Raw genomic sequence first — 15,334 nt, 5'->3', positions numbered from 1 at the left:
TGACTCCACAGAAATAAAAACAACCATCAGAAACTATTATGAACACCTCTACACACACAAACTAGAAAACCTACAAGAGGTGGATAAATTCTTGGACACATACACCCTCCCAAGACTGAGCCAGGAAGAAATTGATTCCCTAAACAGACCAGTAGCAAGCTCCAAAATTAAATCAGTAATAAATAGCCTACCCACCAAAAAAAGCCCAGGACCTGATGGATTCACAGCAGAATTCTACCAGATGTACAAAGAAATGTTGGTAGCATTCCTACAGATATTATTCATAAAAATTGAGGAGGAAAGACTCCTCCCCAACTTATTATGTGAGGCCAGCATCATCTTGATATCAAAAATGGGCAGAGACACAACGACAAAAAACTTCAGGCCACTATCCTTGATGAACATCAATGCAAAAATCCTCAGCAGAATACTTGCAAACCAAATCCAGCAGCACATCAAAAAGCTAATCCACCATGACCAAGTAGGCTTCATCCCCAGGATGCAAGGTTGGTTCAACATGCAAATATCAACAAATGTGAGTCATCACATGAACAGAACTAAAGACAAAAAACCACATGATTATTTCAATACATGCAGAAAAGGCCTTCGATAAAATTCAACACCCCTCCATGTTAAAAACTCTCAATAACCTAGGTATTGAAGGAACATACCTCAATATAATAGAGCCATCTATGACAAACCCACAACCAACATTATACTGAAAAAGTGAAAGCTGGAAGCATTCCCCTTGAAAACTGGCACAAGGCAAGGCTGCCCTCTCTCACCACTTCTATTCAACATAGTATTGGAAGTCCTAGCCAGAGCAGTTAGGCAAAAGAAAGAAAGAAAGGGCATCCAAATAGGAAGAGAGGAAGTCAAACTGCAGACAACATAATTCTATATGTAGGAAACCCCATAGTCTGGGCCCAAACACTCCAGCTGACAAACAACTTCAGCAAAGCTGCTGGATACAAAAATTAGTGTACAAAAAAGGCTAGCATTCTTATACACCAACAATAGCCAGACTGAGAGCCAGATAAGAGAAGCAATCTCATTCACAATTGCCACTCACCTCCCCCTCCCACACACACACCCTAGAAATACAGCTAACCAGGGAGGTGAAAGATATATGCAATGAGAATTACAAAATACTGTTCAAAGAAATCAGAGAAGACACAAACAAATGGAAAAACACCCCATGCTCATGAATAGGAAGAATCAGTATCATCAAAATGGCTATAGTGCCCAAAGCAATGTACAGATTCAATGCTATTCCTATCAAACTACCAATGACATTCTTCACAGAACTAGAAAGAACTACTTTAAAATTTATATGGAACCAAAAATAGCCAAGGCAGTCCTAAGCAAAAAGAACAAAGCTGGAGAGGCATCACATTACCCTACTTCAAACTATACTACAAGGCTACAGTAACCAAACAGCATGATACTGGTACAAAAACAGGCACATTGAACAATGGAACAGAGTAGAGAGCTAGAAATAAGGCCGCACATCTACAACCATCTGATCTTTGACAAAGCTAACAAAACGAAGCAGTGGGGAAAAGACTCGCTATTCAATAAATGCTGCTGGGATAACTGGCTAGCCATATGCAGAAAATTGAAGGTGGACCCCTTCTTTACACCATGTAGAAAAATCAACTCAAGGTGGATTAAAGACAAATGTAAAACCCAAAACTACAAAACCCCTGGAAGACAACTAGGCAGTATCATCCTGGACCTAGGAATGGGCAAAGATTTGATGACAAGGACACCAAAAGCCATTGCAACAAAAGCAAAAAGTGACAAATGGGATCTAATTAAACTTAAGAGCTTCCATACAGCAAAAGAAACTATCAACAGAGTAAACAGACAACCCACAGAATGGGAGAAAATTTTTGCAAACTGTGCATTTGACAAAGGTCTAATATGCAGCATTTATAAGGAACTTAAATTTACAGGAGAAAAGCAACCTTATTAAAAGGTGGACAAAGGACATGAACAGACATTTCTCAAAAGAAGACATACGTGGGGCCAGAAAGCATATAAAAAAAGCTCAGTATCACTGATCATTAGAGAATTGCAAATCAAAACCACAAATGAGATACCATCTAACACCAGTCAGAATGGCTATTACTAAAAACTAAAAAAATAGCAGATGCTGTCAAGGTTGCAGAGAAAAGGGATCACTTACAACTGTTGGTGGGAGTGTAAATCAGTTCAACCGTTGTGGAAGGCAATATGGCAATTCATCAAAGAGCTAAAAACAGATATACCATTAGACCCAGCAATCCCATTACTGGGTATATACCCACAGGAATATAAAGCATTCTACCATAAAGACACATGCATGTGGATGTTCATTGCAGCACTATTCACAATAGCAAAGACATGGAATCAACCCAAATGCCCATCAATGACAGATTGGATAAAGAAAATGTGGTACGTATACACCATGAAATATTATGCAGCCATGAAAAAGAATGAGATCATGTCTTTTGCAGGAACATGGATGGAGCTGGAGGCTATCATCCTTAGCAAACTAATGCAGGAACAGAAAACCAAATACTGCATGTTCTCGCTTATAAATGGGAGCTAAAAGATAACTTATGAACACAGAGAAGGAAACAACAGACACTGGGGTCTACTTGGAGGGAGGGTGGAAGGAGGGAGAGGAGCAGAAAAGATAACTGTTGGGCACTGGCCTTAATATCTAGATGATGAAATAATATGTACAACAAACCCCCATGACGTGTTTACCTGCGTAGCAAACCTTCACATGTACCCCCAAACCTAAAATAAAAGTTTAAAAAGACCAAATACTTCTGCTTGGCACATGTTCTTCTCTAGGCGAGATACAATGGTTGTACACAACAGTCACTGCTTAACTTTTATTACAAGTAGTACTAAATGTCATTTCAGGTAGTGTGAGTACTTAAAAAAACTTCTTATTTGACATAATTTCAGACTTAGAGAAAATATATAAGAATGGCACCAAAATTCTTGTACATCTTCACTCAAATATTCTAAATTTTAACACTTTACCACGTTTACTTTATCCTCCCTTCCTCGTTCTTCCCATAATGCATATGTATATGTGTATGTTTGTGGATATATAATTTTTTCTGAACTGTTTAGAGTAAGTTGCAGATATGTTGCCCATTTACCTCTAGATTTCTAAGTTGCTTAGTGTGTATTTTCTGAAAATGAGAGCATTCTTTTATGTAACCACAGTTTATAGTTATCAAAATTAGGAAGTTATATATTGATACAGTACTGTTACCTAATCAGACTTATCCAGATTTTGCCAATTGCTTTAATGTCCTTTATAAGAAAATAATTCTATATAGGATTAAGTGATTTGGTTGTCATGTCTTTTTTGTCTCATGTAATATGTACTAGTCTTTGAATTTCATGACCTTAACATTTTAGAATGTGTTGCTAGGTGTTGCCAAATTCCTCTGTAGGTTAGAGATTGATTTTTATCCTCTGTAATTACAGGCTAGTTATCCCAGTTTGGGTTTGTTGGCCAATAAGTTATAATTAGATGTTGGCCAAATTTGTTGTTTGGGCTTAATGGCCAATTTGGTGCTCTTTCTTGTGCTATGTATAGAGCATGCTACCCTTATGAACTAAGAAGAATAACATTCTCAGATGGTTTCAATAAATTAAAACCTTATCCTTAAAAAGTAAGCTGGTTATCTACAACACTTCATTTCCAGCCTTTCTGGATAACTCAGATGTTTGTGTGCAAGTTCCACATGTGACATACATACCAAGCTATGAGAGAAATAAATAATTAGAGTCCTAAAAGTCTGACATGCAATATTAAAGAATAATGTAGCACTTCTGACCAGAAGTGTTCTACTATGAATTTCAGTTTCTCAAAGGTTTGGGAACTTTCATGTTTCTTTGTTTTATAGACTTTAACCAGCTCGTAATAGAATGTTTTAAATATAGTGGCTTAGTTGTTGCTTACTCAGAGATAGAATAATAGAATGTTACACCTAGAAAGGATCTCAGTTATTGTCCAAATGTCTTGTTTTCCTGAGGCCCAAGGATATTGATGACCTGTCCAGAAGAGGTTCACGTAAGTAGTCAGCAACAAAAATGGGACTAGAATGAATAGCTTTTTCGCAAAATTGGGAGTGACAGAATTTACAAATTTTAGGTTTTGCTAGGTATCAGAGAATGGACTTCATTATGGAAAGGTTGTTCAAGCATATGGATCAGTATTGTTTTACCCTTTATTAAAAAGTCTTTTTTTTTTTTTTTTTTGAGAGGGAGTCTTGCTCTGTCGCCCAGGCTGGAGTACAGTGGCGCGATCTCAGCTCACTGCAGGCTCCACCTCCCGGGTTCACACCATTCTACCTCAGCCTCCCGAGTACCTGGGACTACAGGTGCCCACCACCACACCCGGCTAATTTTTTGTATTTTTAGTAGAGACGACGGGGTTTCACCATGTTAGCCAGGATGGTCTCGATCTCCTGACCTCGTGATCCGCCCGCCTTGGCCTCCCAAAGTACTGGGATTACAGGCATGAGTCACCCCGCCCAGCCTAAAAATTGTTTAAATAAAACATAAAGAAAAGTGTGCAGATTATGGGATGGATTTTTAGAGTGTGTGGAACACATCCATGCAGCCACCATTCTGTGCAAAAAAATAGAATATTACAACCCCTCTGTGTCCCTTAGAAAAATAACTGTCCTGATAACAACATGTGTTAGTTTTTTTGTTTGGGACTGTTATGTAAGTGGAATCATACAAAATATATTTTTATGTTTGGCTTTGGCTCAACATCGTTTGCACAATTCATGACTGTAAATGGAATAGCAGTTCTGAGTGTGACTGTTTTGTTACGGGATCAGAGGGGCAAAGTCACAATTTTCCGAAAAGTCTATTAAAATACCCTGTCCTTCTTTAGATACATTATCTGTGTAAGGCTAGATTTTTCTTCATATGCTTTGACCAAAACAATGTGTCATAGCAAGTTGAATACAGAAACAGGTGAATCCTGCTGTTTCTGTTAAGCCAGACATGAGAGATTTGGAAAAATATAAAAACTATGCCATTCTCGTTAAAATTTTTGTAGAAAATACTTATTTTTTACCAAAAATGTTACTCATGTTAATATGTAGTGGTTTGACTGTTGCCATTTTAAAGTGAATTAATAAGTATTTTAAAAATTTTTAATCTTAATATCTAATATTGCAAATATCAATAGATACAACCACATAAAATTCATTAGAGTTTCTTATAACTTTTAAGACTGAGAAAGGATTCTGAAACCAAAAAGTTTGAGCCACTGACCTGATATCTGATTTACAATTCTGTCATAAGTAATGATGTTGAGCTCCTTTTCATGTGCTTGTTGCCCATTTGAATATCCTCTTTTCTAAAGTGCCCACTAAGTCCTTTGCTCATTTTTTTAATTGGGTTATCTTTTAAAAATTGATTTATAATCCTCACCCCTAATTTTCTGTCCTGGTTAAGAAGTCCGGAAGATCATTTTCTCATTTTATCTTCTAGATTCTTTGTTGTTTTTGCCTTTTCACAGATCTAAAATTCACATGGAATTGATTTTTGTGTATGATGAGGTAAAGGTCAGATTGAATTCCCCTATGGATATTCAGTGTACCAAACATCTATTTCTTTTTTTTTTTTTTTTTCCTGAGACAGTCTTGCTTTGTCTCCTAGGCTGGAGTGCAGTGGCGCGATCTCAGCTTACTGCAGCATCTGCCTCCTGGGTTCAAGCAGTTCACCTGTCTCAGCCTCTCGAGTAGCTGGGACTACAGGCATGCGCCATCATACCCAGCTCATTTTTGTATTTTTAGTAGAGATGGGATTTTGCCATGCTGTCCAGGCTGGTCTCTAACTCCCGACCTCAAGTGATCATCCACCTCAGCCTCCCAAAGTGCTTGGATTACGGATATGAGCCACCGTGCCCGGCTCCAAATGTCATTTATTGTCACTACTTTTGACCAGCAAATCTAATCACAAAAAATTTTCTTCCAAATAGTGGTATCATGCCTTTAGAGAAAGCATTAAATGTTTGTTAAAGGTAACTCATGTTAATGTCTAATGATGTTTTAATTTACAGTTTTAAAGAAAATATATTTAATAGTTATGTTAATGTGAATTTTAAGATAATTTTAAACCGTCAAAGAAAAATGAAATACAAATGCAGTAGTATTCAGTTTTACTAGTTATAAAGTTAAGGTATTCCGGGCTTCAGCCAGTTGTTGTTTGTAACATTCATCTATTTAAAACATGACTTTCTGTTAATGGTATAGAGCAGTATTTTATGATGTTGCCCTTAAAGTAAAAGTGGATACTGCAGAATTCATTCCAAACTATTTACTTTTCAGGAAACATTTTGATGGTAAATTACAATCAGAATCAACTAATAATGGAAAAAATAAGAGAGATGTAGATTTCGAAGGTACAGATGAACCCATTTTTGGAAAGAAGCCCAGGATAGAAGAGTCAATAACTGAAGACTTAAGGTAATATTTCCAAAGTCCTAAATGTTAGTAACTCATAATTCAGGTGGTTACATGAGGTTTTAAAAATTGTCTCCATGTTGCTACTTAGATATATGCCCGTATTAGAGAAATGAAGATATTCTTTCTATTTTTACACAGGCACGTAAATGTAGAACACTTACCTAAGTTTGGGGAGTTGGAAAGCAATATAGAAAATACTCATCTTTTAATACTTTAGAATCCAGTTTTGAGAAAAAAGTCTTAAAACCTGATTTAAAAAAATACATTTTCTTTATTTGTAATGCCTCAGGAGGAGGATAACTGGAAGAGTGGAATAAAAGGAAAAAATAAAGCTAACTCAGTGGAAGGAATAAGTGGGAAGGAACATTAGAGCGAATTAGATTTTCATTGTTGCATGTGGAGTAGAGTGGCTGTGCATCTCAAGACTCCTGCTATGGGTATCTGTGGCTGGAATCGCTGGTATTTATCTGATTTTGGAAGCTGGAGCTTTCTAAAAGTTGATGCCAGTACCCTTGGTTGACCTGTTTTGTATTGTGGTAATGATCTTTACAACTTTGCTCCTCCCTTCTAATGTTCCATATTTGAACTTGGCACTACCATGAAGAGTTTACAATTTCTGTGATTTTTTTTAAAAACCAGTTAACTTTTGTTACAGTTAGTAAAATTATCTCCTATAAATGGTGATAGATGTGTCACTGGAATATTTAAGATGCACCATTTTCCCAGGCTACTATAATAAGTTACAAAGTAATATTTGTAGTTTAAAGTCATTGTTACTTGTTTGTAACTTTTGAGTTTGTCCAAAGTAATATTATTGACTTAAATCTCAGAAGTACGATAAGTAAGATAATAATCTAGCACAGAAATACATCTATTTTTCTTCATTTTATCCAGTTTTGCCTTTTCAGAGTCTAAACAGAGGACCTAGATAGCATAATGTAGGATTTTGATGAGAATAAGGAACTTTTTTTTTTTGAGACATTGTCTCACTCTGTCACCCAGGCTGGAGTGCAGTGGTGTGATCACAGCTCACTGCCATCTCAGCCTCCCCAGGGTCAGGTGATTCTCCTGCCTCAATGTCTTGAGTAGCTGGGACTACAGGCGCGTGCCACCACGTATGCTAATTTTTGAGTTTTTTTGTAGTGAGTTTTTGCCGTATTGCCCAAGCTGGTCTTGAACTCCTGGGCTCAAGTGATCCACCTACTTCAGCCTCCCAAAGTGTTGGGATTACAGGTGTGAGCCACTGTGCCTGGCCAGGAACACTTCTATAAATAATAGCAACAAATCAATTGGGCTAGTTTACTTTATACTTTCTATTGTGTAATGGTTTATAACCAGCTTATGTTTTGAAGTGGTGACAGTGCTTGGTAGAGGTACTTTTTATTCAAAATAGTTATTGGAACTAAGCCGACATAATTATTTGAATAATCACTCAGCAGTCTGTTCTGTATCTGTAATAAAAGATGTTAACTGGTCATTTTTAATTTTCAGCATATATTTGCATAATGTGAAAACATTTCTATGTATTCTTAATAGCCAAAGTTTTTCCTATTTGGAATACTGATGATTGGACAGTGTCATTTTCCTTAACAGTGCAATGTGAGGCTTATTATCAAATTATAGAAAAGTAATTTGTTTTTGTGTAACTTTAAACAATTTTTTTTTTAAGTTTGGCAGACCTGATGCCCAGAGTCAAGGTACAATCAGTTGAAACTGTTGAAGGGTGTACACATGAGGTAAGCACAAACAGCATACAGAAGGTTAGTGTTACAAATGGGATTTTTCTTTGGACTATCTAGTATGATGATCAGCAAACAGTTTAGCCATGAGGACCTTGGAAACAATAAATAGTTTCCATGGGGTACTTAGTGGAAGAGTTGGGGCTTTGTAATTAAACTTGGGTTCAGATCCTCCCCTAGCATTTTTCTTAACTATAATCTTGGGTAAATTTCTTATTTTAACTTTTTTTTTTTTTTTTTTTTTAAGGCAGAGGTTCGCTGTTGTCGACCAGGCTGGAGTGCAATGGCGCAATCTCGGCTTACTGCAACCTCCGCTTCCCGGGTTCAAGCAATTCTCCTGCCTCAGCCTCCTGGGTAGCTGGGATTACAGGCGTGCGCCACCACGCCTGGCTAATTTTTGTATTTTTAGTAGAGATGGGGTTTCACTATGTTGGCCAGGCTGGTCTCAAACTCCTGACCTCGTGATCCACCTGCCTCAGCCTACCAAAGTGCTGGGATTACAGGCGTGAGCCACTGCGCCCGGCCAATCTTGGGTAAATTTCTTAACCTCTTTGTTTATTTAAAAACATTGTTTTTTTGTAGTTTTTAAATTTGCAATAAAGGGATCTACCTTGTGGTGTGGTTGTGAGGATTATAGAAGTACATTAGGTAAAGTACCTAGCACAGAGTAGGTGTTTAGAGCATTCATACTCCTAAAGTTAAGTAACAGTGCTATTTTTGGAGGTTACATGCTATTTCATGTCTTGCTCCGATGACTGATAAATTGCAGTTTCTTTGTTCTGCCACAAGATGGTGGTCAGAGATAGCTTGTATCCATTTAGAAGTGAGAATTTATACACATTAGGGACATGATGGAACTATAACACTATTTCCTTCTCAAAATTTTTTATTATAAACATTATAGCAAGTTATTTTTAGAGGTAATTGGAGAATCTCATTAAAAGTCTGTTGAATAAGCAGAGTAATCCAAATTAACAAAAAGACTTTCAATGTAGGTTTAGAACCTTATCTTTTTTTTTTTTAACTTCAGATTCAGGAGGTGGTACATATGCAAGTTTGATTTTTTCAGGAGGTGGTACATATATGCAAGTGTTGTTTTTTTGGGGGGGGTTTTTTTTGTTTTTTTTTTTTTAAGAGTCTCACTATGTCGTCCAGGCTGGAGTGCAGTGATGTGATCTCGGCTCACTGCAACCTCCACGTCCCAGGCTCAAGCAATCCTTCTGCCTCAGCCTCCCAAGCAGCTGGGATTACAGGTGCGTGCCACCACGCTTGGCTAATTTTTTTTTTTTAATTTTTTTTTTTATTTTTAGTAGAGACTGGGTTTCACCATGTTGGTCAGGCTGGTCTCAAACTCCTGACTTCAAGTGATCCAGCCATCTTGGCCTCCCAAAGTGCTGGGATTACAGGCATGAGGCACTGTGCCTAGCCATGTGCAGGTTTGTTACATGGGTATATCGTGTAATGCTGAGGTTTGGGCTTCAGTTGAACCCGTCACCCAAATAGTGAACATACTACCCAGTAGGTATTAAATAGTTTTTCAACCCTTTCCCACTTTCACTTCCTGCTGTTGGAGTCCTCAGTGTCTGTTGTTCTTATCTTTATGTCCATGTGTACCCTATGTTTAGCTCTCACTAAACGTAGTGAGAATATGCGGTATTTGATTTTCTGTTTCTGCGTTAAATCAGGATGATGGCCTCCAGCTGCATCCGTGTTACTGCAAAGGACATGATTTCTAGAAATTTATCTTTTAAAATATTTTTCTACTGAAAGTCTCTTATGTTTCTTTAGAGGTAGTACATAGTGTCTGACAGGTGTGATGTCCATTTGATTATTCAGGATATGTTAGACCCTATTCAGTTATCTGGGCTTATAAAAGATGGAAAAACATAAACATGGCTGGGCACAGTGGCTCACGTCTGTAATCCCAGCACTTTGGGAGGGCGAGGCAGGCGGATTGCCTGAGGTCAGGAGTTTGAGACCAGTCTGGCCAGCATGGTGAAACCCCGTCTCTACTAAAAATACAAAAAAAATTAACCAGGCATGGTGGCATGTGCCTGTAATCCCAGCTACTCAGGAGGCTGAGGCAGGGGAATTGCTTGAACCAGGAAGGTGGAGGTTGCAGTGAGCTGAGATCACGCCACTGTACTCCAGCCTGGGTGACAGAGTGAGACTCTGTCTCAAAAAAAGAAAAAAGAAATACAAACTCTATTCTCAGGAGGTCAAAAGCCCCTTCTGTGCTCCATGATTATCTTCAAGCCCACCTTTCTGTCACTTCTTCCCACTTTCTCAGCAGGGTGACTTTTCCTCTTCACAGGCTTGAGGATATCAAGTTGAAATGTCCTCTGATTTTAACCTCCATCACCAAGGCTATTTGTACGTGTCACATTCCCCTTCCAGACTAAGGATGGTTGTTCTGCCAGTATTCTTGATTGTGTCTTATCCTATCTCCACAAAGACTTTATTTATTTATTTTTAATTATTATACTTTAAGTTCTGGGGTACATGTGCAGAACATGCAGTTTTGTTACATGAGTATACACCTGCCATGGTGGTTTGCTGCACCCATCATCCTGTCAGCCTTCATTAGGTATTTCTCCTAATGCTATCCCCCCCCAGCCCCCCACCTCTCTACAGGCCCCGGTTTGTGATGTTCCCTGCCCTGTGTCCATGTGTTCTCATTGTTCAACTCCCACTTATGAGTGAGAACATGGCAGTGTTTGGTTTTGTGTTGTTGTGATAGTTTGCTGAGAATGAGTTTCCAGCTTCATCCATATCCCTGCAAAGGACATGAACTCATCAACTTTTATGGCTGCATAGTATTCCATGGTGTATATGTGCCACATTTTCTTTATCCAGTCTATCATTGATGGACATTTGGGTTGGTTCCAAGTCTTTGCTATTGTGAATAGTGCCGCAATGAATATACGTATGCATGTGTCTTTGTAGTAGAAAGATTTATAATCCTTTGGGTATATACCCAGTAATGGGATCCTGGGTCAAATGGTATTTCTAGTTGTAGATCCTTGAGGAATCGCCACACTGCACAAAGACTTTATTAATTTCCTTTTCCCTTAACTATTTCTAGAGTCTCTTTTTTTCTAATTGCCATTCCCTGTCAGCATATGAGCATTCAAAAGTTTCTCTTTCTGTTCTATGTTGTTTTCTACCCACTGTGTTGTTATTCTTCTGTTTTGTAGTAGTTTCGACTTTAAAAAGTACACAGTTTCCTCAGGGAGATAAACATCAGCTTTCAATTATTACCCTTAGACAAATGCGAGTAGATGTAATTTCTGAGTGTTGAAACTAGCTTTTTGCCTTGTTCTTAAAGACAGTTATTTGATTTACAGTGTCTGAGACAGCTAAAGTTCATCACTCTAGTTCATCAGTTTTATTTTCCAAACCATCATTCATTATGGAATGCTAAATACATCAGTTCTCAAATAGTTGGTGAGGTTTTTTTTTCTTTTTTACTTTGTTGTCAGGTTGCACTTCCTGCAGATGAGGATTATTTACCACTGAAACCACGAGTTGGAAAAGCTGCTAAGGTCTGTACTTTGGGTAATACAGTTTATATAGTTTCGTGAGACTCTCTTTTTCTTAAAATTCTTATTTCAAATGAGATTTTTATATTTCCCACAACATGTATATGTATGTATCAAGAACAAGCCAACTAAAGACAAATATAATGAGAACTGAATCAGTTAACAACTATGCTGGAAACCAGCCATCACATGATGAGATTTTAAAATATTAAAATTGTGATTCTCAACCTTTTAAAAGAATGTAATGAAAGTTATCAACCTTTCTCCAGCAAAAAATACATGTGTACTAGTTTTTGCCTATAGTTTTAGGGTTTTAACAGGCTTCTAATGAAACCGGAACTCTGTGCTTTTTTTAGACGGATTTGGAAGGCCTGATAGACCTTAAAAGGCCAAGAAATTTTTAAGGTTTAATTTTCCAAGTAATTTTCTTAAATAAAAAAGGCGGTATGGTAGAGTATGCATGAACTCTTAAAGTCTAATAGATGTAATATTCTGCCTCTACGGAGTGAACTTTACTGAGAGACTTTTAGAGCCTCAGAGTTCCTACCTATGAAAGGAAATAATATCTATGATAGGGGTTGTTGTGAAAATTAGTAATAATATATGGAAAATGTGTTACACAGTGCCTGGCCACAGAGCTTGTTTTTGGTAAATGGTAATGATTATTTTATTATTAATATAATAGACACCAACATAATGTAATGATTGAAAGATTAGAGAGCAGAATTAGCTTCTATGTTGTTTGGGCAAAAATGTAGTGTACTCTTCCTTATTTTCACTAGTGTGTAGTATATTTTCTAAATAAAATCATAAAGGAATACTCCCAGAATGCTTTGGGGGGTAGCCTGCTTGTGTTTTGATTTTAAGTATGCTTTGATACAACTAGATGTTTTTATGCAGATATTAATGTTTTGTTTTTATAGGAATACCCATTCATTCTTGATGCTTTTCAAAGAGAGGCCATTCAGTGTGTTGACAATAATCAGTCTGTTCTAGTATCTGCACATACCTCAGCGGGAAAAACAGTATGCGCCGAGTGAGTAGCTTTCTTTTTAAAGTCACTTTGTTTCTTATTTCACTCTTTAAAAGTTTCTTTTTTGCTGTTTGATTTCTGCTAGTGAAGATGGTTTTACTTGTCCCTTTTGAACAATTTCTTTTTCATGTCTTATTGAACCTCTAATACAATGTTTACTTGAAGTAATAAAAGAGGACATTCTTTTCTTGTTCCTCATATTAGGAGAAAAACACTCAGGCTTTCATCGTTAAGCATGATATTACCTGTTGGTTTTTCACAGATGCTTTTTATTTATCAGTTTGAGGAACTTCTGTTCTTAGTTTGCAGAGATTTTGTTTGCATATGTATTTATGTCTATGGGTATAAAATATTTAGATACTGGATTTTGTCAAGTGCTTTTTTTGCATCTATTGACATGATTTTTTTTTCTTCTGTGCAGTCAGGGCTCACTGCAGCCTTGACCTCTGGGCTCAGGCAATCCTCCTGCCTCAGCCTTCCTAGTAGATGGGACTAAAAGCATGCACCATCACACCTGGCTAATTTTTTTTTTCTTTTTTTTTAGAGGCAACACAGAGTCTCAAACTCAGATAGGCTGGTCTCAAACTCCTGGGCTCAAGCAATCGTCCCACCTTGGACTCCCAAATTTCTGGGATTACAGGCATGAGCTACCATGCCTGGCCATGTTTTTGATATGTTTCTTAAATAATTTGACACGTCTGATATGTTTGATCTTGTTTTCTGTACAGCATCATTTCCCTTCTTTCTGAAGAAATGCCTTTAGCAGTTTATTGTAGTGCAGTTCTACTGATGAGAAAATCTTTTAACTTTTGTATGTCTGAAAATCTTTTACTTTTTTTTGAAAGGTATTTTCCTTTGGTATGGAATTGTAATTTTCTTTTAAGACTGCCTTTTGACTTGCATAGTTTATGACAAGAAATCCTAGTATACCTTTGATCCTCTGTACATAATGTGTCTTTTTTCCTCTGGCTGCTTTTAAGATTGATTTTTATCATTGATTTTAAGCAGTTTGTTTTTTATGTACCTTGGTGTTGTTTTTGCATTTTTTTCTTGTCTTTGGGTTTGTTTTTGCAGTCCTCAGGGCTCTTGTTCAAGGACTCTTTTGGGCCACTTAAAGTTGTCTCACAACTCACTGATACTATATTCATTTTTTTTCTTTTGAGTTTCATTTGTGGGTCATTTCTAATGCAATGTCTTTAAATTTATTAATCTTTGCTTCTGAATTTTCTAATCTGCTGTTAATCTTATTGAGTGCTACTTTTTTATTGGTTGGTTTGTTTTTGAGGCAGGGTCTTGCTCTGTCACCCAGGTTGGAGTGCAGTGGCACAAACAGAGCTCGTTTGCATTCTCAAACTTGTGGGCTCAAGCAGTCCAACTCAGCGTCCCTAGTAGCTGGGACCACAGGCATGTGCCACCATGACTGGCTAAGTTTTTGATTATTTGTGGAGATGAAATCTCGCTATGTTGCCTACACTGGTCTCAAACTCCTGGGCTCAAGTGATTCTCCTGCCTTGCTCTCCCAAAGTGCTGGGCTTATAGGCATGAACTGAATGCATTTTTAATCTCAGATATTATATTTTCTTTGCTAGAAGTTCAATTTATTTTTGTTATCCTCTGTGTCTCTTAACTTTTTTTAGCTTCCTTTTTTTTCTTAATGTTTTCTTCTATTTCTAGTTTATAGAAATCCTATCTGCTTGAACAGATAGGGTACAGTTACAAAAACATTAAATGTCCTTGTTACTACTTCGTTTATCTGGTTACTTCCTGGTCTCTTTGATGGATTGACTTTCCTGCCTCTTTGATTTTTTTTTAATCACTGACTTCTTGATTATAATGTGACTGAGATAGTTTTTTTTTTTCCCCATGTTTCTTATACTTGAGTTTGTAGGGTTTCTTAGATGTGTGGATTTATTATAGTTTTCATTATATTTGGAGAAATTTCAGACATTTTTTACTGCAAATATTGCCCTTTATTTCTTTGAGGACTCAAGTTATACTTACAGCAGGCCCCTTTAAGTTGTTCACAGCCCACTGAAGCTGTGTTTATTTATTATAATTTTATTCTTGGTGTTTATTCTGTTTCATTTTGGATAGTTTCTGTTGCTGTGACTTCAGGTTTATTCACTTTTTTTTTATTGCAGTGTCTTAATCTGCTTTTAATACTAGCCAGTGTGTTTTTTTAATCTCAGACACTCAGTTTCCATCTCTAAAATTTTGATTTCGTCAGTGTTTTCCGTATTTTTACTTAACGTGCTGTTTAATTTTCCTCAGCTTTCTTGAGCATATAGAGTACTGTTATAGTAACTTTTAATATCCCTGTTTACTAATTCTGTCATCTGTCTCATTTTTGGATCTGATTTTATTGATTAAAAAAAAATTTTCATTACAGACTGTGTTTTCCTGCACCTTGACATACCTGATACTTTTTTATTGCATGCCAAAACATTGTGAATTTTACCTTGTTCGGTGCTGAATACTTTTGCATTTTTGTACATATTTGTGAGATTTGTTCTGAGG

The 15,334-nt window shown here is 37.0% G+C and overlaps 1 protein-coding gene across 4 annotated transcripts in view; it reads left to right on the top strand.

Moving 5' to 3' along the window:
• The window catches only part of MTREX (Mtr4 exosome RNA helicase), a 117,353-nt gene that overhangs the window by 8,173 nt on the left and 93,846 nt on the right, over positions 1-15,334 (top strand). For 2 of the 4 annotated variants that reach the window (XM_001145794.7, XM_054684363.2), the window contains exons 2-5: positions 6,366-6,503; positions 8,173-8,239; positions 11,725-11,787; positions 12,708-12,820. In XM_001145794.7, the coding sequence (XP_001145794.1) occupies positions 6,366-6,503; positions 8,173-8,239; positions 11,725-11,787; positions 12,708-12,820 (381 nt within the window). The remainder of the gene's footprint in view (positions 1-6,365; positions 6,504-8,172; positions 8,240-11,724; positions 11,788-12,707; positions 12,821-15,334) is intronic. The other 2 variants (XM_063810475.1, XM_063810474.1) reach the window with 1 other exon arrangement.

The sequence above is a fragment of the Pan troglodytes genome, chromosome 4, assembly GCF_028858775.2.
Source record: "Pan troglodytes isolate AG18354 chromosome 4, NHGRI_mPanTro3-v2.0_pri, whole genome shotgun sequence".
Taxonomy (NCBI): domain Eukaryota; kingdom Metazoa; phylum Chordata; class Mammalia; order Primates; family Hominidae; genus Pan; species Pan troglodytes.
This window is presented reverse-complemented; position numbering and strand designations above follow the sequence as displayed.